General features: G+C 56.5%; 1 protein-coding gene across 9 annotated transcripts in view; it reads right to left on the reverse strand.

Annotated features, from left to right (window-relative positions):
• The window catches only part of COL16A1 (collagen type XVI alpha 1 chain), a 93,305-nt gene extending 81,950 nt beyond the window's left edge, over positions 1–11,355 (reverse strand). For 7 of the 9 annotated variants that reach the window (XM_074976120.1, XM_074976117.1, XM_074976122.1 and 4 more), the window contains exons 1-2: positions 10,996–11,341; positions 5,843–5,964 (exon numbers count right to left, since the gene is read on the reverse strand). In XM_074976120.1, coding sequence (XP_074832221.1) covers positions 5,843–5,927 — 85 coding nt within the window. In that variant the 5' untranslated portion in view covers positions 5,928–5,964; positions 10,996–11,341. Of the gene's footprint in view, positions 1–5,842; positions 5,965–10,995 lie in introns of all 9 variants that reach the window. The other 2 variants (XM_074976121.1, XM_074976123.1) reach the window with 2 other exon arrangements.
• Between the last annotated feature and the right edge of the window lie 11,724 nt (positions 11,356–23,079).

Raw genomic sequence — 23,079 nt, forward strand, 5'->3', positions numbered from 1 at the left:
CAGCTGCTGTGTAAAGCCTGTTCGGCAGGTCCCAGTGCAGCTCAGGGCGGACACGCTCCCTTGGTGACAGCCACAACCTACAGGCAGCTAACCCTCCCCTGTCCCAGCAGGGGCCCGAATGCGCAGGTGGAGGTGCACTGGCAGGCCAGTGAAGGGGTGGCTCTGCACCCCACCTGCCTGTGCTGACCCTCTTCCGGAGGCAGCGAATAAAATCTCCAATCTCCAGGGCTGCCCAGCTGGCGCTTGTTGCTGGCGTGCTCTGACTGGGCTCTCCACACCCGCTCACTGGCTCGGATTTTCCCCTCCTCTGCCAGGCGGGGAAGGTGATGAATTTGCTCCAACCTCAGCCGAGCCAGAGGAGACTTCCACACACCCCCCCACGGAAAAAAGAATTACACAATTGCCTTGCAGGCTCCTCCTGCATCTTCCCTGGCCAGCAGGGCCACTTGCCTCTGGGGACTGATCGCGTTTCCCTCCAGGAAGGGGATCGTTTCCCTCTCCCACAAACGATTCCGAGGACCCTGGCCAAAGGGCCACCTTGGGTTTCACGCGGTCTGCCTGCCACGCAGATCCTGGCTCCGCAGGAAATCCTTTTCCCCTGGGGTCCTACTCTCCAAGTTGACACCACGCAGGGACTGCCCACACTGGGGCAGCTGGAGAAAGCCAGGAGCTGTGGGCCTGCAAAGGGCAGATCCCCACTTCCAGGGCTGGTCACTGAGCAGGGAAGGGCCTGGAGAGGGGAGCCCCCCCCGCAAGCTGGAGAATCGCAGAGGGGCTGGCTCAGGGCAGTCAGAGTAACAGACTTTGCAAAGTGCTTTTAAACCAGCTCCTGGAAATCAGGCCCTGGGCTCCATGCTTGGAGGGGTGAGGATTTTATTCCCCTTTGGTGCCCCAGTTTTCCTAGGCACAGCATCGGTGCATAGCGCTGAGGGGAGTTTGTGTGTGGCCACTTCCCACAGGTAGATAATGGGGCTCCAGACTCTTTGTAACCTGGGCAAACAGGTGACACTTTTCTTCGCTGGGAAACAGGACAGAGGAAGGAGGAGGGGCCTGGCTGGTGTGAATTGGAACTGGGCTGTGGAGTGGGGCAGTCTGGGCTGGCTGGAGAGGGAGGAAGGGGGCCAGGGCCCGGCTCAGGGACCTCCTCCGGGCCCCTCTCCCCAGGAGGGATGGTGCTGACAGCGTCTGGCTCCTGTGCTGACAAGTCTGTTCTACTCTGTGTCCCTGTCGACCAATAGCCCGTCTGTTCTCCCTGCCCAGTGAGAATCACGTCTGCCTGTGGGTGGGGTACAGGGCCTGGGGACCCCCACTCTGTGACCCCCTTACCACCGCCCCCCTTCCCCTGATTTCCCTTCCAAGCATATGTCTGTCCCCAACCCCTCACCCCCTTTCTGCTACCTGGCCAAGTCCTCAAGCGGGAGGACAGAGCAGAAGGCAGCTGTGAAATGCGAGTCACCAGCTGTTTACGCCGCCCTAGGCCAAGTCTGGGGAAACACAAGCTCCAAGTCCAGGCGCTCGAATGTGACCCCGGCGTGGCGGCCGGCGGGATCAGAGGCTGGGCGCACGGCCAGACACAGGGCAGCACACGCGGGCGTTCCACCATCCCCAGGGGTCAGCGGTCAGCCCCTGTCGCGCCTGGGGCCAGCGGTGATGCGCTCCCTTGTCTGGGCATCCACTCGGATGGAGAGGTGATCGTCTCTCCCCTCTCTGACGCTCCACCAGCACCAGACCCACGGGGAGGTGCCTGGGGCTGAGCAGAGCTGGGGGCAAGGCAGCTGTAGCGAACCAGGAGCTCTTCCAGAGAAAGGGGAAGTACCCAACTGCTGCCCAGGGCAGCAACCAGGGAGTGCTGCAGGGGAGAGGTGGCAAGAGCCACAGTGCTACAGCTAGCAGAGGGGGAAGGAGAGAGAAATCCAGATTCCCCAAGTCTCGGTTACATGAGGGCCCCTCGGTGCTGGGCAAGAGCAGGCACAGGGGCTCAAAGGCAGCACTCAGCATAGGCAGCCAGGCACACATTTACCAGATGGACATTAGAATTGTGTCCTTCCCAGGCCCTGTAGGGAACCCAGGGGAAGCAGAGTGTATGTCAGAGCCACCCCAAGGCTGCTCTAATGCTCGCTGGGGATTAAGCAGATCCAGGAGTACAGGGAGCAGAAAGGCAGCTCCGATCACTTTTCTACCCAGCTCCTGAAGTACAGGGACAGAGTAACTGTAAACTGGGGCCAGGAGAGACAGGGAAAGGGACCTAGCGATCAAACAGAATCCAGCCAAGACAAACAGATGGCAGAACACTTTGGGAATTAAAACCAAAGGTACGGATATAGATGGGGGGCGCCTGGCTTGGCAGCGGTACTGATGTGAAGGACCCGGCTGTCAGGGCACATCACACCTTGCATGAAAATCTGCTGTTGCAATGTAATTTTCAACAGAGGCAGGGCATGGAAGCGATGGGAGAGGACAGAGCAGCTCTGCTCGGGCGCCAGTTAGGCCTCAGCTGGAGGCTAAGGTATAGAAAGGATGCAGTCTGCAGAGCTGTTGGGAAGGATCCAGAGGTGAGAGAAGGCAGCTCAAAGGGATGGAGCACAAGCCGTACAGGCAAAGGCTGAAGGGGCCGTGTCTGTTTAGTTTGGAAGCAAGATGAAGGGGAACGTGACCCTGGTCTTCTCACGCTCAAAAGGCTGCCCTAGAACGACGGAGAAAAGTCGTTCTCTCTTGCCGCAGAGGCAGGATGAGAGGCGATGGGCTCAAACTACAGCTGAGCAGCTGCAGGTTAAATCTCAGGGAAAGCTGCCGCACTGAGAACAGCAGGACAGTGGAACAGCCGCCTGGGGAGGTCCTTGACGCTCTTTCCCTGTCCCGGATGGTTTAGGCGAGGTGGTCCTTGGCGTCCCTTACCACCCTCTGGCTCTGTGAAAGGGGAGTCCTGGGGAAGAGACACCTGCAGCAAGCAGCCCAAAGCCCAGAGGTGAGGGGCACTGCAGGGCATCCCACGAGCGACATCTCCACCCCGCCACCTCCACGGCTTTCCAATGCCTGGTTCTGCTGGAAGCACGTCCCAGAGCTGCAGCCCACGTCAGGTGCTTTCTGCTAACCAACCCAGGTGGCCCGGCCATAGTCCCATCTGAGCCCGCACAGAGCTCGCTGTGTGACCGGGACGTGGGGAGAAGGCAGCGGAGGAGCGGAGTGCAGGGCAGAAGAAGAGGAAAACTCTGCACGAGCTGACGCTAAACTGGGCTTTGTCTGAAGCCTCAACGGAGAACACTGGCTTTTCTGCTGCCCCCTCAGCTCCTCCAGTGCTGCGGGAGGAAACCCACACACACACAACAGTCATGGCATGGGGGCTCCCCAGGTCCTGCCCCACACCCACAGGCAGATTGGACTCATTCAGGAGGGTTATTAGGCAAGAGGGACACACCATAGACACTGCCCATTACCCCGCTGTCCTGGCCAGAGCAGGTGCCTTGCCATCTCAGCCATGGGCACAGACATCTACTCACTGCCCTGACCCCCGGGGCTCTTGCTTTTCTCCCGGGGGGGGGAGGGGTGCGACAAAGTGGGGCACGTGGGGATTTGATTCCCCGTGTTAGGTTGCGCGTATTTCCTGATGCCCTGGAGTAACGCCAGGTGGGTGCCTCAGTTTCCCTAGGCACAGCGGTGAGGGGAGTTTTGACGTGATGACTTCTCCCAGTTAAGCGATGGCCCTTCGTGGCCATTTGCAACCCAAACAACCAGGTGGCACCTTTCTTCCCTGGGAAAGAGGATGAAGGAGGAGGAGGAGGGGCCTGGCTGGTGTGAACTGGAACTGGGCGGTGGAGTGGGGCAGTCTGGGGTGGCTGGAGAGGGAGGAAGGGGGCCAGGGCCCAGCTCAGGGACCCCCTCTGGGCCCCTCTCCCCAGGATGGATGATACTGACGGCTCCTGGTCCCTGTGCTGACAAGTCTGTTCTACACTGTGTCCCTGTCGACCAATAACCCATCTGCTCTCCCTGCCCAGTGAGCGTCACGTCTGTCTGCAGTGGGGGCAGGGCCTGGGGACCCCCACTCGGAGACAGGTTCCCATCGCACATGCTCTCCCCCTACCTTCTATTTCCCAGCGAGTGTGGGTTGCTCTGGGATCGCCGGGTACCTTTGTTCCTGGGTCCCTGCTATTGAGCAGCGGCAGGTGTCGGGGCCCCTGCGGTTGGCTCCCCTTGGGTGGGGACGTGCAGCAGGGTAGTCTAAGGGGCCTGCCACTGAAAGCGTCTCCCACGCCAGCTGCCTCTCACCAAGCCAGCTCCTGGCCTGCCTGGTCTGAGCTCCCAGCTCATCGGACAATTCTCACCACGTGGCCTTTGGCTAGCACCTGAGTTCTCTCCTGCAAGCCCTGCTTGGCTGGTGTGGGGTGGGGGGGCATTCTTGTGCAAAGCACACACCCTGCTCGGCACTGGTGCAAGCGATTCAGCCACTGCAGCGTGTGGGGGACGGCTCCCTCGTGCGAAGCACACACCCAGCTCAGCACGTGCCCGCTGCAAGCCAGCAGCTGATGGAGAGGCCCAAAGGAGCCTGGCAAGTCCAGGGCTCAGATCCCCGGGGAACAAACGCTCTCCCTGGCCTGGGCTGAGCCCCCTCTCTGCATTAGCCTCCCCATCTGCAAGTGGATGGCATCGGCCCCCAGGCGCGTGCCGAGCAGAATCGGTTAATATCCGCTGAGCGCTCAGCTGAGGTAAGCGCCGGGCTCTTTCCTAGGGTCCCCCACAACATTTCGCCTTTAGATCCCCAACTTGCAGCAAGAGAGAACCCAGCCGAGCCCAGCCAGCGCCCAGTCCTCACGCACAGCCCCAGGAAGCAGCCTGGCTTGGCCTGCGGCCGGCGGAGGACGACCTCATGAGCGTAGGAGCCAAGCTAACGCGTGCTCCTGGGCAAAGGCAGCTGCCGGCGTCCTGTCCAGCTGGCAGGGAGATCCCCACTTAGAGCCTGAGGGGAGGGGAGCGGAGCCAAGCCGGAGCCCCGTTTGTGACCTCCCAGCAGGCTGCACCCCACCCTTGCTGCCTGCACTGATTCAAGCAGTCCCCACCCCAAGGGCGCTCTGGGAAAGGAGGGCCCTGGATGCAGTGGGGGGCTCTGTGCTTCACTGGCGGCAGGCCTGCAGAGCGCGTGCAGTCCGGGGCTCAGCCTGGCAGCCTGCCCACCTCCAGCTCCTCAGGGCACCTGACCTCAGCCGGCAGGGTCCGGGCTAGGACAGCGGGCAGAGCAGTGAGGACAGTGGTGTGAGCCGTACCAAGGAGCGGCGGCTGCCTCCTCTGCCTGTCCACGCTAGCAGGGACACGGGGCTGGCTCAGCAGCTTAGGGGCTGTGCGACTGAGCCAGCCCCACCTCTAGGAACTGGAGGAGAGGGGAATCCATCCCCCTCGGCAGGCACCACACTTCTAGGGCTCAACCCAGTGCCCAGAGCTGCAGAGACCAAAGGCCTGAATCTCCACCACCCTCCGCCGGGGCAGTGCTCCACGCTCCCTTGGCACCGGGGCAAGAGGCAGCGCTGCGCAGGCCAGAGCAAATCCGGCCTGGGGATGGAGTGAAGCTAGCGGGGAAGCCAGGTAACTCGGCTTGGACATGGGTTCTCGCTGTGAACCTGACCGAGCCGCTTCCCATGTTCCATGCCTCAGTTTCCCCACTTGGAACTCGAGCCTTCAAACCCACCTCCCCTCCTGCCAGTGCACCTCCAGCCTGCCCCACCTCACCTGCTAGCCAGGGGCCACCAAGCCACAGCCCCCGCCACTAGCCCAGCCCTGGATCCCACAGCCCGTCCCCCCAGCCCAGCCACAGCTCTGCCAGAGCCCTGCAGCCCCATTCTGAGCACCCTCTTACCTGGTGCGGGTGCCCGGAGCTTCCCTCCTGCACAGGTGCCAAGGAAGCCGGCGAGACAGAGCACGGAGGCCCAAAAGCCCCACATGGTTTCCCGGGCGGGTCAGAGACCTACGCGGCTGCCTCTAGAAGTGGGAGAAACCAGTTGGAAGTCACATGCTCAATGCAGGTGGGCACAACCCCCTCCTTAGCGCCCGGGGGCCTGGCCCAGCTCGGAGCCATTCAGGTCAGAGCAGTGGGCATGGGGCCTCCGGGGCCGTTACACAGCAGATGTCTACACGGTGGCCCAGGGATCTTCATCACTCGCTAGCAATAGAGCCCCACGTTCCCTCGAGAAGGGCCCCAACCAAACCCCAGATCTCTGGGGCGGCCAGATCCAGCCCACCCCATTGGGAAGGGAATGGGCAGAGAGGTGTGTGCCCCAGCACACAGGCCACGATCCTGCTTACACCCTCCCCTCATTGGCAGGCCGACCCTGCCTGTGCCAAGCACACAGATGCATAGGGCACCACAAGATCTGGGGCATCAAGTTACCCCAGATTCCTAGCCAGCTGCACATGGGCTGGTGTGAATTGGAACTGGGCTGTGGAGCGGGGCAGTCGGGGCCGGCTGGAGAGGGAGGAAGGGGACCAGGGCCCGGCTCGGGGACCCCCTCTGGGCCCCACTCCCCCGGCTGGATGGTACTGACGGCTTCTGGTTCCTGTGCTGACAAGTCTGTTCTACACTGTGTCCCAGTTGCCTTGTAACCTGTCTGTTCTCCCAGCCGAGTGAGTCACGTCTGCCTGTGGATCCCACTCTCTGTGCCAAGCACGGGCCCAAGTTTTGTGTAACTTTTGGTGGTGCCCTGAGCAGGTCCAAGCAGAGCTGTCCCCTGCATGGGCTGGGCCAGGACAGGCCCTGCACTTTGGGGAGACCTGGGGTCCCAGTGGCGGAGGTTAGCCACGAGAGGGGGCCCTGGCACTGGCAGCAGCCAGCGAGCCGCCCCAGCCTGCCCCGCACTGCTCTTCCCATCCCACCCACTCCCAGCATCGCTGGGGCAGAAGTGGGAAAGAGGCGGTGCCTAAGGGGGAGCTTGTGGCAGAGGAGGAGGGGGCAGGGTGGGCTGTGGCTGAGTCACTTGCCGCTGCTGGCACAAGGCTCCCCACTAACTTACGAGGCTGGCCGGCACCCCACAGCCCCAAAGCACAGGCCCCAGGGCAGTTGCCCCAGTCTCTCCTAAGCACATCGCAGCTCTGACAATAGAAATCCCAACAGCGGTGGAGCAGGGCCTGCATTGCTGAATACTCATGGAGCCACGTAACCACTCTTACAACCTCCCCCAGCTGCCACTCGCCCAGGGTGCTGCGAATGGCTGCCCAGAGAGCAAGCCAGGCGGCAAATGGATAGCTAGAGAGAGACAGAGGAGTCAGCGGGGATATGGGGAAACCATGAGGCCCTGCGCTCCAACTGGACAAGACCAGCACGGGGTGGAACACATCCGCGGAGTGATCAGCACAACGGCTGCAAACGTCACACCCATACCACAACAGTGGGGAGGTCAGTGTGGTTTGGGGTGGGGCAGGGCAGGGTTCCCTGTAAGTTGAACACTTGGGCAGCCACTCAGGAGAGATTCAGGGGCCGCCCAGCTGATCAGAGCAGCCACAGCTGGCAGCGTGTTTATATTGGTGGTGCACATCTCCTCACGCCTGGGTGCATATAATAAAAATATTCCACACATGGATAGAAAAATTGGCTGGAACGCTGTGGGGTGGGATCAGCTAAATGGGAAGGGAAGAGAAGTAGGGCTGATGGGGGCAGGGGAACGGGCAGGCGTGGTGTGAAGGGAATGGGACGAGACGAAGCGGCCATGAAGAAATCTGCCTTGTTGCAGTACTGCAGGCAAAGCCAGCGTGCAAGAGAGGAGAATTCCGTCCCTTGCTGCTGCAGCTCCTGCACCAAAGCAGCCCGAAGGAGCTTTCCTCATCCACCTGTGTCCTGAACAGGACCTGCCAGAGCCCCGGGGCTGTCCCTTCGCCACCGCTCCCGCAGCAAGATCAGGGAGGGAGAAATTGCAGAAGCTCCTGCTTGGGGAAAGCTTTGGTGAGATGCTTGTGGGAGTCCCTCCATCAGGAAGCCATGTTCCACTTGGCTAAACCCAGCAGGGACAGATTTTGACCAGCTGATCCCAGGGGGAATTTAAGGTTAATTTTCATAGCAAGCCCTCAGTAAGCCCACCTAGTGTTTTTGCATTCCCCCAGCGAAACAGAGCCCAAAAAGCACCCTCTGAACAGATAGGCCCTTGCAGGGGGGCCTCTTGCTGGAGTTTTCTGGGGCCGTTTTTAACACCTCTTTAGAAAGTCTCTTGCTTTGAACACGAGGCCCCAGCGAGGCAAAACACTTGGTTCGAATACGAAACGGATGGGCGGGAAAGGGTTTGTTGTTGCTCAACCCCTCGGAGAAGAAAGGGAGATGCACTTGGGCTGATCGTATTCCGGCAGCAAGCGCAGTAAGAGAGCGCGGCGGAAACCTACCAACAATTTGCAAAATAAAAAAAAAAAAAAGGGGGAGGGGACGGGAGTGGGGGGAGACATCACTGCCAGGCTTTGCCTTAGTCTCCGAGTCATCTCCCAAGCACCTCCCAGCCAGAGTCTCGCCTCTGAAGTCATGTAAGAGTCCCCGCTGCAGCTGCACGTGGAGAATTTCAATCTGCTGGCCCCTGCATTAAACTTCACTGCAGCTGGAATTTTCCCCCCATCCATCACCGTGGCTGATGTGCTGTGAAAACCACCCAGCTTTGCACCCCAGGCAGGCTAGGAGGTGCCAGTAGGCGACAGAGCAATGATAAAACCGGCCGTTAACCTGAAAAAAGACTGTGTGTTAACATCCACCCTGACCCAAATGGCCTTGTGAACACCAGCCCTGACGCTTGAGCAGTAACTCCCTTCTTTCCATACACTAGTCCATCTATATATCCCTACCTCCAATTCCCAGCCCGTGCCTCTGACAAAGCACAAAAGCTTGTGCCTAAATAAACCTGTTAGTCTATAAGCAGGGGAGGCCAACCAGTTGGGGACTAAAAGCCAAAATAGCCGTGGATAGAGTGCAAAGAGCCAGTATTAGATATTTTTATCTATCTGTAAATATATAATACATGGCTCAGTGCCCTCCCCCAGAGCTGGGTACTCTCCACCCCCTCCCCGCTCTTACTCAAGGCCAGCGACTCACAGAAGCCACGGCCATGCGTTTCTCCCCCCGCTTGCTGGGGCACATGCTCAGAGCGGCGGAAAACACTCCTGCCGCACGTATCTGAGGAGGAGCCACATTTAATTGCTCAAAGAGCCACCTGCAGCTCGCGAGCCATGGGCTGGCCAGCCCTGGTCTAGAAGGTGCCATAGGACTCCTCGTTGGTTTAATGGTGGCAGTGAGAAGGAAGGTAAAGAGACAGGTAAGGAAGTCGTCTCTAGCCTCCAAACCCGGCATCAAAGAACTGTCCCCCCATGTCATAACGTCCTTTACTCACTGCAGGCAGGGGTGGGATGGTGGGGCAGCAGTTTGTCACTCTAGTCCCTTGTGCAGCTGCAGCCACTAATCCTCCCCAACACTCCCGGCTCAATTTTAAAAATCTACCTGTTTCCAGAGCTATTTTGTTTGGCAAAACCGGAACATCCGCATCTTCTGAAACAGAGGGGAGCAAACTTTTTACACTGGGCCCCACTTTTTGTCCCGGCGATTAGCAGGGCCCTCTGAACCCGTCGAATGTAATCCAAACTGGTGGAAATTTTGCTTATGTTTCTATGAGAAAAGCCCTTTCAGCACACGTAAGAAAATAAATCAAAGTTTTTACATTCTACGTAAGCGGTACAAACCTGGGAATACACATATAAAAACAAGTGTCAGAGAGGTGGCCGTGTTAGTCTGTGTCTTCAAAAACAAGAAGGCCTGTGGCACCTTATAGACTAACAGATATTTTGGAGCATCAGCTTTTGGGGACAAAGACCCACTTCGTCTACCCTGCCACTCATGCATCTGATGAAGCGGGTCTTTGCCCACGAAAGCTTATGCTCCAAAATACCTATTAGCCTATAAGACGCCACAGAACTTCTTGTTGCTTTTGATACATAAAAACAGTGCCAGAGTTCATCCAATTGTGCTGTGCCCCCTTAGAAAATTTAACACCCCCAAGGGGGTCCACCCACCACTTTGCACACCCCTGTTCCAGCTCCCTTAAGACAGGGTGCACAAAGTGGGGGGACAGAGGAATGAAATTTCATGGGGCGGGGTGCACCACGATCGGCTGCTGGGGTTCATCCATCTCCTTAAAAATTCTGATCTCTGGTACTGTTTTTATGTTCATGTATTCACACTGCTATACCAATTAATGACGTTTTTAACCTTCTACAGACTTAATTTTCTTACACATGCAAAACGTTTTGCATTTTTCCCTTCATATGAATATAACCCACACCCCCATCGGTCTGGAGGACATTCTGCAGGTTAGGGGTGGTTGCGGTGGGGTTTGTTAATTGCAGGGATGACAAAGCAGGGCCAACATAAAAAGTTTGCTCCCCGCTGCCAAAAGCCGCCCCCCCCCAACCCCGCCAGGTTTCATGGAGTATAAACATGGAGACTAAAACTCATTTATTAGGTGCTGAGCTTTCATGACACAGACCCACTTTTGCAGCTCTGGAGAGGTGGGTCTGTCCCAGGAAAGCTCATTGCCTAATAAATGAGTTTGTTAGTCTGTAAGGTGGTACAGGACTGCTGGTTTGCTTTGCTCCAACACAGACCACCACAGCTGCCTCTGTTACTAGGAACATGTAGGTGCACGTTGGGAATTGAGAGCAAAGAGCCTGAACAGTGAGATCTTTGTTCCCAACAACGTTTCCTGTCTCCCTGCTGGAGCGGTGGGATCAGAGTGATTTGAGGGCTTGGACTGATCAGTGTCCAGGCCCAACTGTGTGGACTGGGGATCACAGTCACAGCTGGAGGCTGCAGTAGGTAAGGAAGAAAGCCCCAGTTACACACTGCCCTCTGCCCACCAGGGAAGGAGATCCCTCCCCATACCCCCAAGACGGACTCTCCTGCAGGAGGAGGACTCACACCAGATAAGAAGTCCCAGGGTTTCCAAGCAGCGGTTGCCAGGCCCTATCCCAAGCGAGGGGCTTGTACCAGCTTACCTGCCAAAGCACCCACACGCTTGGGGGCTAATCGCAGTTCAGACGGGGGCCCGGCTTCGAGACCATGTCTGCAACCCGGGGAGCACAGATGGAGCCACGTCCCCCGGCGGGAAAAGCGGTGAAAAGCGTCAGCGGGACACCGCCGAGCCGCTCGACTCCAAGCCCGTCTTCTCAGAGCACCAGTGACATCTCCTGGCCCTGCTGGCGGGGCCCTGGCCTCCTCTGAGCCCTCTCCCCCACTCGTCCTTTCCCTCCCAAGAGCTGACTGCGCGCAGAGAACTTACAGCGCTGCCAGGCCCCGGAGCTGGAAAGACGAGTCATTAAACGTGCTGGAATGTCGGAGCGGCTTAATCAAGCCCAGCTGGGCCAGGCGCAGCGCCCCCAAGGCGGGGGGAAGCCTCGGCCAGCTCTGCGGGGACGCGCTTGGCCTGTCCCCCGGCGGGCGGGAGTGGAACACGCCCCTTCTTCCCATTTGTCCCCGAGAACAGCTCCCCCCACCCCCCCCGAACTCCCTCACACCCACCGCCAGGCGCCCCAGACGCAGTCCTGCCTTCTGGTGTCGAAGGGAAACCCGCAGGCTCCTTGCGGGGGGTGGGGACAAGACACCAGGGCCTTTCGAGATGCAGGGGGGGAGTGATGGTCCGGCCTTCTCGCCCCTTCGCCCCTTGGCCCTCCCCCCGCAATTCCCCCCCAGAAATCAGCACACGAGTCCCTGTTCCACAGAGGGGGAAACTGAGGCAGAGCGAGGGCCGCAGCTCAGATGCAAGATGGCCAAATGGGCAGGGCCCTCGCCGGGGACTCAGAGCGGAGTTAAACCCCTGCGTGGCGACAAACTGGCTGAGACTTGGCCAAGTCGCTTCGTGCGCCTCACTTTCCTGTCCGTACAATGGAGATAAAGGGTCAGCCCTGCCTCCCAGGGGCATATCCAGGACAGAGACATTAAAGACTGTGAGGTCCTCAGTGTCATGGAGCGTGAGGTTCCCCAGGCCCTGTCCCCCATCTGCCGTCAGACGTGACGCTTATTGATCAGAGAGAACAGAAAGGTTATTAGGAGACAGGGACACAGCATAGAAAAGGAACCAGGAGCCGTCAGCACCATCCATCTTGGGGAGATGGGGCCCAGAGGGGGTCCCTGAGCCAGGCTCTGGCCCCTTCTACCTCCCTTTCCAGCCAGCTCAGACTGCCCCACTCCACAGCCCAGTTCCAGTTCACACCAGGCAGGCCCCTCCTCCTTCTTCCCCTGTCCTGTTTCCCAGGAAAGAAAGGTGTCACCTGGCTGCCCAGGTTACAAAGCACAGGGAGGGCCTGGCCTGCATAAGAGGAGTCGTCAGACCGGAACTCCCCTCATCACTGTGCACTGATGCTGTGCCCAGGGAAACTGAGGCGCCCACCTGGTGCTACTGCAGGACAGCAGGAAACACATGCAACCCACCCAGGGGGATGCAATCCTCACACCCCCCACTTGGGGACACACAGATACGACAGCAAAGGGGCAGGGGCTGGATAAGTACAAGCAATCTAGACTGTCAGCAATGACCCGCTCTGTCTCTTTTACATGAGGAACTGTTTCCTTTGGATGTTTGCCCCGCACAGGGCCCTCCCTGCCAGCTTGCAGCCCCCCCGCCAGAATGGCTGCAGCTTGGGATCTGAACGTCACTGTGTCGCTGCCTTCCTTTGGGCACCCAAGCAAAGGAACGTCGCGTTTGCTCCCTTGCAGCCAGCCCATCCGGGGGCAGAGGGACACCTTGCTTGGCTACGAGGACAAGGGGGGGGGGGTGTGAATCCATGTTGCTCATCAGAGCATGGGGTGGCTGTATGGCAGGGGGCTTTTCGCCCCAGTTACCGAGGGGGTAGGGGAGTGAGCCTGTCCAAACTTGGCGTTCACTTTCCCACGCACCGAGGGGGGGCGGGGCAGAGCTGCCGGCTTTCCAGAGTAAACGTACTGTTCTAAAACTCCTGGGGTGCAGCCAGCCCCAAGAAGCCAGCTCAGCCTCAGGAGGGGGGAGAGTGGTTTGATTGCGGCTCCCGCATCAGCAAAAGGACAACCATAGGCAGCCTTTAATGCTGGTGACTTGTGGGGATGGGCAAACACATAAGCCAAGATCACAGCCCGTTTCTCAGGGTTCAGACGCAGTTTGCAGGGCTGAAACGAAGAGGATCTCAGGGCTTTGAGGTCTGAGCTGGGACTGGAACGAACACAGAACCTCCTGCTCCCATTGCCAGGGTAAAACAATGCTTGCCAGTGCATTTCTAATCAGCACAGCTGCATCTGCTGGGCCTGACTCTCAGTCACACTACACCCTCTTCAGGAAACAGCCCCTTGCACATTGCTCTAGATTAGGTTTATTACTGCTGCAGGATCTACATCTGCCCTACATACAGCCCCTGGGGCACGGAGCTGACAGGCAGCTCAGCTGGAGCATCCTGGATTTTTCTCTGCCCCCACCATGCGATGACAGTTCCCTTGAGATCAGCGCAAGAGGTAGAACAGCCTTGAGGCTGCTCTTAATGACACCAGATTCCAAGCAGACCCCCTGCAAAGCCCGATTGTACAAAGATGGGCTGATTCAGCCTTTTCCTGCAGAATTTGGGGCAGCTGCCAACAAGCAGAAAGCAGCGGTGGGGAGAAGGGTAAATACGGCAAAGTACAAGCAACTTGCAAACTGCAGTGGGGTGGCGCTGAGACCAGCAAGGCTAAACCTCCATCTGCCCTCCGGACCAGGTAGATGGCCTCTCAGAGCCCATTGCCATCAGCTGCTTTTGCCATCTGGAGCCAGCCCCCCCGCCCAGGGAGCCTGATGAGTACCCCTGGCTGATGGAGCCAGTTCTCTCTGCCACTCGTCCTCCACCTCCTGCAGGGCTGCCTGCCAGGGATGGAAGAGCCGAGCTTAGCCAGCCCCCGCCATGTTCTACAAGAGCCGCTGAGTCAGGCAAAAAAAAAAACAAACCACAGCCTCCGTCCCACCACAAGGATTCCCATCTGCAGCAAAGGCCACCACTCAGAACTGGCAGGGAGTCATTTTTCCACCACCACCAGCATCAATAGCAGCTCTCACCCCCGGCTGGGCTGAATGGGAAATCAATCTGCCAAGAGGAGGAGGGAGGAGTGGCGGAGGTCCCATCTCAGAGCTAACGCTGCTGTAACAGAGCGGCTAGGTCCTGCTAGGCCTTTTCCATGTGCCAAACAGGCAACGTGCGCCCCAAGTGCCCCTTGGGTGCTCCACGCAGAGTTCACAGGTGTTATAGAGCTGGCGCCCCTGGGCAGCGGAAACCAGTTGAAAGAAATAACCCGATTTGGATCAAAACTTAAAGGGGAAATTCCCAGGCCCGGGAGCTGGGGAACGGGCCCAACGTATAAATCCCGCCGCTCCTTTAAGACATGGGGCTGGGGAGTCCACAGAGTAGCCCACACCACCTGCGTCTGGTCATCTGCAGTTCTTCTGCACCTTCCCATGGTCAGCGGGCACGAACCGGCCATGCTCCATTGGGAATCCAGCCCACGTGACACATCCGATCGGAGCCTTGACAGAGCCGTTCCTCCCTCCTGCAACAGCCAAGAGCCGAAGGGACCGAAACCCCTGTAATTGCCAAGTGCGCGATAATGCACCAGGCTGGCAAAAACAATCCTTCCTGACCCCTGCAGTGATCAGCCCCGAAGCATGAAGGTTCACGACACCTGCAAGGATAAGTAGTCCTACTCTTACCTCTCAAAATCCCGCTGCAGCACTTAACCTTTTGGTCTCCTGTGACGGTGAGTCCTACCAGGCAAAGTTTGGTCTGTGAGGAAGGACAGTCGCAGAAGCACAGAATCATAGGGCTGGAAGGGACCTCAGGAGGTCATCTAGTCCAGCCCCCTGCTTCAAGCAGGATCAACCCCTACTAAGTCTGCTGTGGGATTCTGGAAACCTGTCTTCAGTTCCCTGTGGGACCAGATATATTACAATAAAAAGCCTCAGTTTTCCCTATCAGTGAAATGGGGGTAATACGTCTTCCTTTTCTCCCACCTCTGGTCTATTTGGGTGGTCAGTTTTTTAAGGCAGGGGCTGACTCTCGCCTTGTCTGTACAGCGCCTGATGCAATGGGACCCTGCTCTCTAAGCATGGACAAAATACAAACAATAATTTCCTTGCATTTGTTCTACATCGACCAATAAGTCCAGATGGGCACGACTCCCATGCCCCCAAACTCTGGGGGCTGAGAAATTCAGCTCCTAGATGAGCTCATCCCTCACTTTGCCCTTCTCCTCGCTGGCTGACTCCCCTGGCTCCATCCCCTTCCCCAGCAGCACATGGCAAGGACTGACTGCATTCAACTGGTTTCTTCTCTAACGATGACAAATCTATTTACATCGAGGCTTTACAAACGAGCATTAGAGATGCATGTATCTCAATAAACATGCTCCTCATTAACAACGGGTATTTACAAAGGCCCCAGTAAATAAGCCCTCGTGAATGAGACAAACCGTGCATCAGGCACTCTGTTCAAATCCTCTCCATCTATCCTGGTGACAGTCCTCACGACAGGATATTTATTCCTCAGCTAGTTACATCCAATGACAATTAGGGGGTAATTAAAGCAACTGGGTATGAAACATAACCAAACTTCTATAATTTCTTTTTATTGGGCAATTATTTTTCCGGAGCTGCTCTTTGTTTAAACCAACCTAAGGCTATTAAATAGCCCTGTTTAGCAATACAACGTGTAAAATGATGGTGATTTGTGCATCTAGCGGAATGGCTTGTATCACAGCAGTGGGGAAATAACAGCCACAGCCATCAAACGTGGTCTCATGCTGAAGCGAGAGATAAGGCATGAATGGATTACATAATAAACTGTGGTAATTAGCTCGCCCCGTTTGCTATGCTTTCAGAAAAGGAGCCCCATGGCACCTGTCTGCAGTGGGAGATCTGGCTGTGGCAGGTGCTCACAGGTGGCGCTGTTGCACTCAATCTTACAAGCTCTTTCTCTCAGTAGGCGAGCACTGTTCACTCTTGGACGCCTTCCCGTGTTGCCAGCTTGAGGAGACCACGTCTTGCTGGGGGAGCTGTTGCAAGCAGCACGACGCTGCCCCCATCTGCCTAGCTGGAGTCGGTTCTCGGGCCAAGCACGGTTGCTCTCGGTCCTGAAAAAGGAGTGTGCTTGCATGCTGTTTGTGACCACCTCTGTCCCCGGGCTGGCACACGGATGGAGAAATAAACCTGCTACACTAAGTACCCGGACCTCACTGCTCTCCCCTCCCAGCAGACACCTCCCAACACTTGCCCCAGGGCAGAGGCTGTTATAGCCTTGAAGGATGATGGAATGGAAGCACAGACGGGGGGAAGTCATTCGCTCAGAGTCCCACAGGAAGGCTACGGCACCATCTGGAATAGAACCCGGAAGTCATTTGTAACCTAAGCAACCAGGTGGTACCTTTTCCCCGGGAAAACAGGACAGAGGAAGGAGGAGGGACCTGGCTGGTGTGAATTGGAACTGGGCTGGGGAGTGGGGCAGACTGGTCTGGCTGGAGAGGAAGGAAGGGGGCCAGGGCCCAGCTCAGGGCCCCTCTCCCCATTATGGATGGTACTGACGGCTTCTGGTTTCTGTGCTGACAAATCTGTTTCATGCTGTGTCCCTGTTGCCTGTTCTCTCTGCTGCGTGACAGTCGCGTCCAATTGCTGATGGGGTGCAGGACGTGGGGACTCCCCACTCCATGATATCATCAATTTCCATTTCAGTGGGGGCCTCAGGTCGGCTTGTCCTCTTGTGTGTCTCACTCAGTGAGTTTCTGATCTCTCTCATCAATCACGTCCATGGTTGGCACTGGGGAGAGGGGTGCCTGTGGAGTGGAGGGGGTCCATTTAGCAAAATGTTGGTGGGTGGCACAGAGCGCGTCCTGAGTCCTGCCATGCATCACCTCTGTGTGCCATGGTACGAAGCAGAGATCTCCGTATACCAACCCCTGAGCCTGGTTACCACAGCTGAAGATTGGTCGCTGACGGAGTTACATCCCCTCCCCCCGCACTACCTCTTCAGGATCATACATGCCATCTAAATTAACTCAACGTTTTTATCCCCCCACAGCTCTGCCACTGCTTGCTGTGAGGGAGGAGGCAGACCATTTGAGCCCCTGCCTACCTTGGCTCTCCCCCCAGGAAACCAGCCACATCATACACTTCTGTTACTGGGGTTGTCAAGCTGTAATTAATGAGCCTGGCACCCACTTTATTTAATGACCTGCCAAACATGATCTCCAGGCGGCTCACGTACAGCCTGCTTGGCTCCCAGAGATGGGGACTTCCAAACGACTGAAAAGAACCGTCGGCGACAGCTGCCACCAGTAACGATGGCAAGAAATGGAGATTTCAACCAAAAATGTCAAAACCCAGTTCCAGCTGCTTCCAGTTACCCCATGCTCAGCTGCCCAACCTGAGCATCACATCACTTGGAACGGTCAGCAGCCAGGCTCCTGCTAACTTTTTCCATCCATGTGTATAATAAGTTTTGTTATGTGCACCACAGCATGTGCAGATGTTTACCACCAATAGAAACGTGTTGCCAACCGTAGGCACTCTGCTAATCAGCTGCGCGGCACCTGAATCTCTCCTGGGCAGCTGCCCAAGCTCTCAGCTCCAGTGAACGCTGATCAGCAGCCTGCACGTGATCCAAAGCCAGGGTAGCCACGTGCACATTCGCTCAACAATACCGTCTCGCTAAAGCAGCTCAGAAGATCGGGGCAGAAACCGTCTCATAAACAAACTGGGCAGGGTACAACCAGGAGAGCCAATGCATAAACACCATCTCGTTCAGGGCTGGCTTCCTGCTACTCATGTCACAAACATGATGCCCCAGTTTGGTTATCCACTGTCCACGCTAGACTAGTAGACACACATCTTAATCCAACCAGGGGAATCGTCACAAGCACACAAAAGTCAGCAAAACATGCGTGGCTTCTAGTCCTTGCCGATACTCTACCAACTAACAGCTGGTGTCAGGAAGCTGCTAACAAATGAATCACCAAGATGCAGTGAATTCCACACTTTCCGCTGTTTAGGGACATTGGGGTGTACCCTGACACCAACTGCACAGCAGAAGTCCTGTCTGGACAGCACTGCAGGCTGTCTGTCCATCCAACATCACCCCCAAAGTGGCCAGAAGGGCAGAGACCCTCTGTCATTACCAGCAGTGCCCTCCCTGAAGTGTGCCTACCTGGCCGTGGGCAGAAATGCCAGCTGGACTGGTCCAGGTGTATTTGGTTCACAGCCCCCCATCCACCAAGCCTAGAGTGATGAAGTGGCATGTGTGAGGATGTTATTCCCCTGCTTGGGTTGCGTGTTTTTCCTGATGGCCTGTAATAACCCAAGGCGAGTGCCTCAGTTTCCCCAGGCACAGCCTCAGTGCATCATGGGAATGGGAGTTTCACTGTAATGGACTTCCCACATACAGACAATGGCCCTCTATGCGATTTGTAACCTAGGCAACCAGGTGCCACCTTTCTTCCCTGGCAACAGGGCAAAGGCAGGAAGAGGGGCCTGGCTGGTGTGAATTGGAACTGAGCTGCAGAGTGGGGCAGCCTGGTCTGGCTGGAGAGGGAGGAAGGGGGCCAGGGCCCAGCTCAGGGACCCCCTCTGGGTCCCTCTCCCCAGGATGGATGATACTGACAGTTTCCATGCTGACAAGTCTGTTCTACGCAGTGTCCGTGTTGCCTCATAACCCGTCTGTTCTCCCTGCCCAGTGAGAGTCGCATCCAACTGCGGATGTGGGGTGCAAGGCCTGGGAACCCCCCACTCCATAACACCAGGATATCCAGGACAGCCCCTGGCATACCTGAGATGCTGCACAGGATGCTGTGTGCCTGCTGGATGGCTGGCTCAGGCCTGTTTCACTGGGCTTGTGTTTGTTTTCCAAACTCAGGCTTGTCTTGCTGACGCAGGATTACTAGATACAGAACCCCCCAGAGTTCGCAAAGCCCATGGCAGGTCCCGGAAGGACGCTGCTCTGTGTCCGCACGGGATCAGTAACCAAAGCACCGCATGCGAGTGGCAAGGCCTGGCACACACGAGCAGCGTGCAGGGAGGCAGCTGCTACCCTGCTCCAGCAAAAACAACAGGGAGGCTGGTGGCACCATAAAGAGGAACGCACTTCTTAGGACACAAGCTTTAATGAGGTGCAGCCTCCTTAAAAGGGAAGGAAAGGTGGGGTACAGAGATGGGAGTGGAACATCCCTGCCAATTGAATCAGTGGATGTGGCTCACCTCCAGCGGCGAGGAGAAGGCGAAAGAGGAAATTACCAACTGCAATGAATTCCAAGATTTCCCCTCCAGGTAGTGGGAGAGGAGCCACACCCGCCCTGATCCAACTAGTCCTGATGTTACACACAGCTGTGGATCCTGGTCCCTTCAAGCATCTAAAGACGTGAGCTGCATCTCAGGAAAGTTGCGCCCTAACACATTTACAAAAAGCACCTGACAGACTAAATCATATTTATTTGGTGATGAGCATTTGTGGGTTTTAAAGCTCACTAGCTAATAAATAAAACTGTTAGCCTGTCAGGTGCTACAAGACCACTTGTGTGTGAGCACGTGCGAGAGAGAGAGAGAGAGAGAAGCTACAGCTTAACACAACGATCCCTCTCAGCCTAACTAACATGTTAGTGGCTGAGGTACCAACAGACTCCGTATTGTTTTCGTATGTTTTCATTTCCAGGCCCAAAGCACAGCTGATCTGCCAGTTAAGGTGACTCCTGGAAGAGCTTGTGCTCAGGACGAGCAAAGGGACAAGGCGGATAAGCCTCCATTTCTCCAAGCACAGCAAATAATGTGTGGTCTCTGCAGGTGGCAGCTATTTGCATTTAGGGAAACCAGGAGCTCGGCTTCCCCACTTGGAAATTCACCCCTTGTCAGTCCTGAGGACATTTCCCTGGCTCAGCCACCAGCAGAGCTACCCCAGTGTCACCCCCACTGTGGATGGGCCCCCCCAGAGTGTCCTCTCCTGCCCGAAAGCAAGCGGCTACCCCCAGTGAAAGCCAAGACCTGTCTGTCACAGCTCTGCCGGTTGATTCAATACACCTGGCAGCGGGGCAGTAGTGTTGATGAGGAGTCACCCCAAGATTTAGGTAAGTGGACAAAGGTCACACTCTTCTGTGGAGGGGCACAGGGACTGGGATGGAGGTTGGGTGCAGAAGGGAGCTCAGGGGAGGGGGTTGAGGTGCAGGCAAGAGATGGGAAAGCTGAAGGGGCATCTGAGTGAAGCAGGGTTGTGACCAGGGGCTTGGGCAGGGGTATAGGCGCAGGTAGGATTCTGGCCTGAGTCATGCAGGGGAGGTTGGGTGCTGACCTGGCAGAGTGAGGGTCTGACCAGGAGGTGCTTACCTAGGGGGTTCCTGGCTGGCAGCAGGCACAACAGGCTCCCTGCCTGTGGCAGCCCCAGACCAATCAAACCTGCTCCACCTGGCTTTCTGCAGCAGATGAGAAGGAGAAACTTCCCAGGCTGCTCTTGTACCCGGCTCCCCCAAAATCTGAGCTCCCATTGGCCAGAAACCGGCCAATGAGAGCTGAGAGATTTTTGCTGGGGGTGGGGTGCAGTATTTGACGTCCTCGGTCCCCCCCCCCAACCCCACACCTATTGGCTCCAAAGCAGATTGCTACCTGGAGCAGGAAGCTGTTTAAAGCAGTGTGGGGCGGCCCTATGCTGTGTGCCTGAGGGTCCCGGCCCTACCCACTAGGACACCTTTCCAAGGACGTTTACTCTCATGCAATTACCACAGACCCGGCCACCCAGGGATGAAATCCGCACCGATCCCTAGTGCAGCTTGCAAACAGATTCGCTGTGGGCCCTGGAAATGCTTCACTCCAAGAGACCGAGTCTCTCCTGCCTCACTCCTTGGGCTGCCCCATGCACCAGTGCAAAGGTTTTGCACAAAGGGGGGCAAAAATGCCACTGCTGGGGCCATGGAGAATCCAGGTTCCAGCCCATCAGTCAGACAGCAAGGGGCTGACATCAGAACAGCCAGAGATGCATAAAGAAAGTGGCTTATGCTCCTCACACGCCTGGTAGGGTGAAGGCAGGAGTGAATGTCCTGCATTGGCAGGGTTGGGGGTGGGGGGTTGCAGTCCTCTTTATTCCCTCAAAATAATCCCCCTGGTTTTCTTTCCTGTCTTTTCACCAGTCACCAATCCTTCCCTCTGATCCCATGACAGTTTACTTTGCTTAAGAGCCTTTAATGAGGGACCCCATCAAAGGCTGTCAGTACCCTCTATCCCCTGGGTCCCCCTTGTCCACATGCTTGTTGATCCCTGCCAGGAACTCTAGTAGATTGGCAAGGCGTGCTTTTCCTTTCCAAAAACCATGTTGACTCTTCCCCCTCAAATTGTGTTAATCTAGGAGTCTGTGACAATTTACGTTCTTCATGATAGTTTCAACCAATTTGCCCGAAGCTGAAGTCAGACTTACCAACCTTTAACTGCTGGAATCATCTCTAGGGCCCTTTTTTAATAATTGGCATCACATTAGCTATCCTCTGGTCAGTGGGCGCAGAAACAGTTCTGAATGGTAGCTACAAACCACAGTTAGTTCTGCATGGTGATCAGACCTCAAACATCCATTGCTCGCACTTGGCTGAGCCGAGCCAGATGTGATTCTCCAGAGCATTACAGCTGAGGGAGGAATTAACAAGAGTCAGTTAAAATGCAAATAGAACTGCAGGATTCTGCACCACTGACCTGGCACACGAGCCCTCACACGAGGCTGCTTCTGCTGAATCTCGGAGCATTTCCTTGTGCAAGATGCGCAAAAGGTGATCTTCATCCAGCTCTGCTGATTCACTGAACACCAACAAGAGGTGGGGGAGGGAAATAACTTGCACCCTTTCTAATTTTAACATCCTCCCACATTGGCTCACCATTGCGCATACAAACACGCTCATCACTGCTGCAGCCACACGCTCTCCTTCCAGCCACCAGCACTTCCACTGAGAGCCGGAGGAAGCTGCATGGTTATTTGTACGATTCAGCATGAACACGGTGGCAGTCCCTCTGTCCGCTTGCAATCTACAGAGACCTGTGGATCAGGCCTGCAGACAAGCAAGGACACGCCCAAGTTAATCCGGTAGCAGAAATAGAACCCAAGCCTCCAGAATCCCTGTCGAAAGTGTTTTTACCACTAGGCCTCACTGCTCACTATAAACTCCTGCACACGAATGCCTCCAGAGCCCTTCTAAGCTCCCTGGGGTACAGTCAAGTCCTTTAGGGAATCTGGTACATTAGGAGTTTGTGGCAGTGCTTCTCCTGGCCGGCATGGAGACAGCAGCCTTCTGCAGCTTTCTGAATGCTTACCAATATTAGCTTAGCACCTCCTCAGCAGTGCTGCTCCAGCCCCGTGATCAGGGTGTGCTGCTGCAATTAACGTGTGGGACACAAGCAAGATCCTGGCCCCCCCGAAAGGGTAACACTTCCCCAGGGCCAGGATTCTGCACCCTGGGAGATGGTTAAGTGCTGGATGCAGCAGGAGGCATTCAAATCTCGACAGTCATCCCCTGCCACTGCAGCGACTCCAATCTGGCATTTGCAGCTCCCCCCCCCCACCCAGCCCATGAGGTCGATGCAGAACCTGGGACAAAGGTAAAAACAGCAGGTCAGCAAGATTTTTATTGGCTTGCACTGCCCATGCACATTATTAGCTTGTATCACGTGGCTCTGGTGTATGTCTCCAACACTAGGACACTGCTGTTCACCCGACAGCCGGACACCCTCCGCACTAAGCTGCTGCACTGGAGCATGTGACACATGCAGTGAGCTGTGTCGTAGGAGCTGATCGACTCTCCCTGCTGGATCTGGGCTTTGAACTCGCCTGTCTCCAATGCTGGGATTGAAACTAGTCTCTTACAGTGTGGGCAGCAGACCTAACGGTGCTGGCTCTGTGATGTTGGCTGGGCTTCGTACCCTCTCCTCCAGTGTTCCCTACAAATGGAGCACTTGGGTGGCAACCCAGCAGAGATTCAGGTGCCACCCGACTGATTAGCAGCCAGCACCCTGTGTTTCTATTGGTGGTGCACATCCACCATGCCTCAGTGCATGCAACAAAATTTATTCTGCCCTGATGGAAAAA

Source organism: Carettochelys insculpta, chromosome 24 (assembly GCF_033958435.1).
Source record: "Carettochelys insculpta isolate YL-2023 chromosome 24, ASM3395843v1, whole genome shotgun sequence".
NCBI classification, from domain to species: Eukaryota; Metazoa; Chordata; order Testudines; family Carettochelyidae; genus Carettochelys; species Carettochelys insculpta.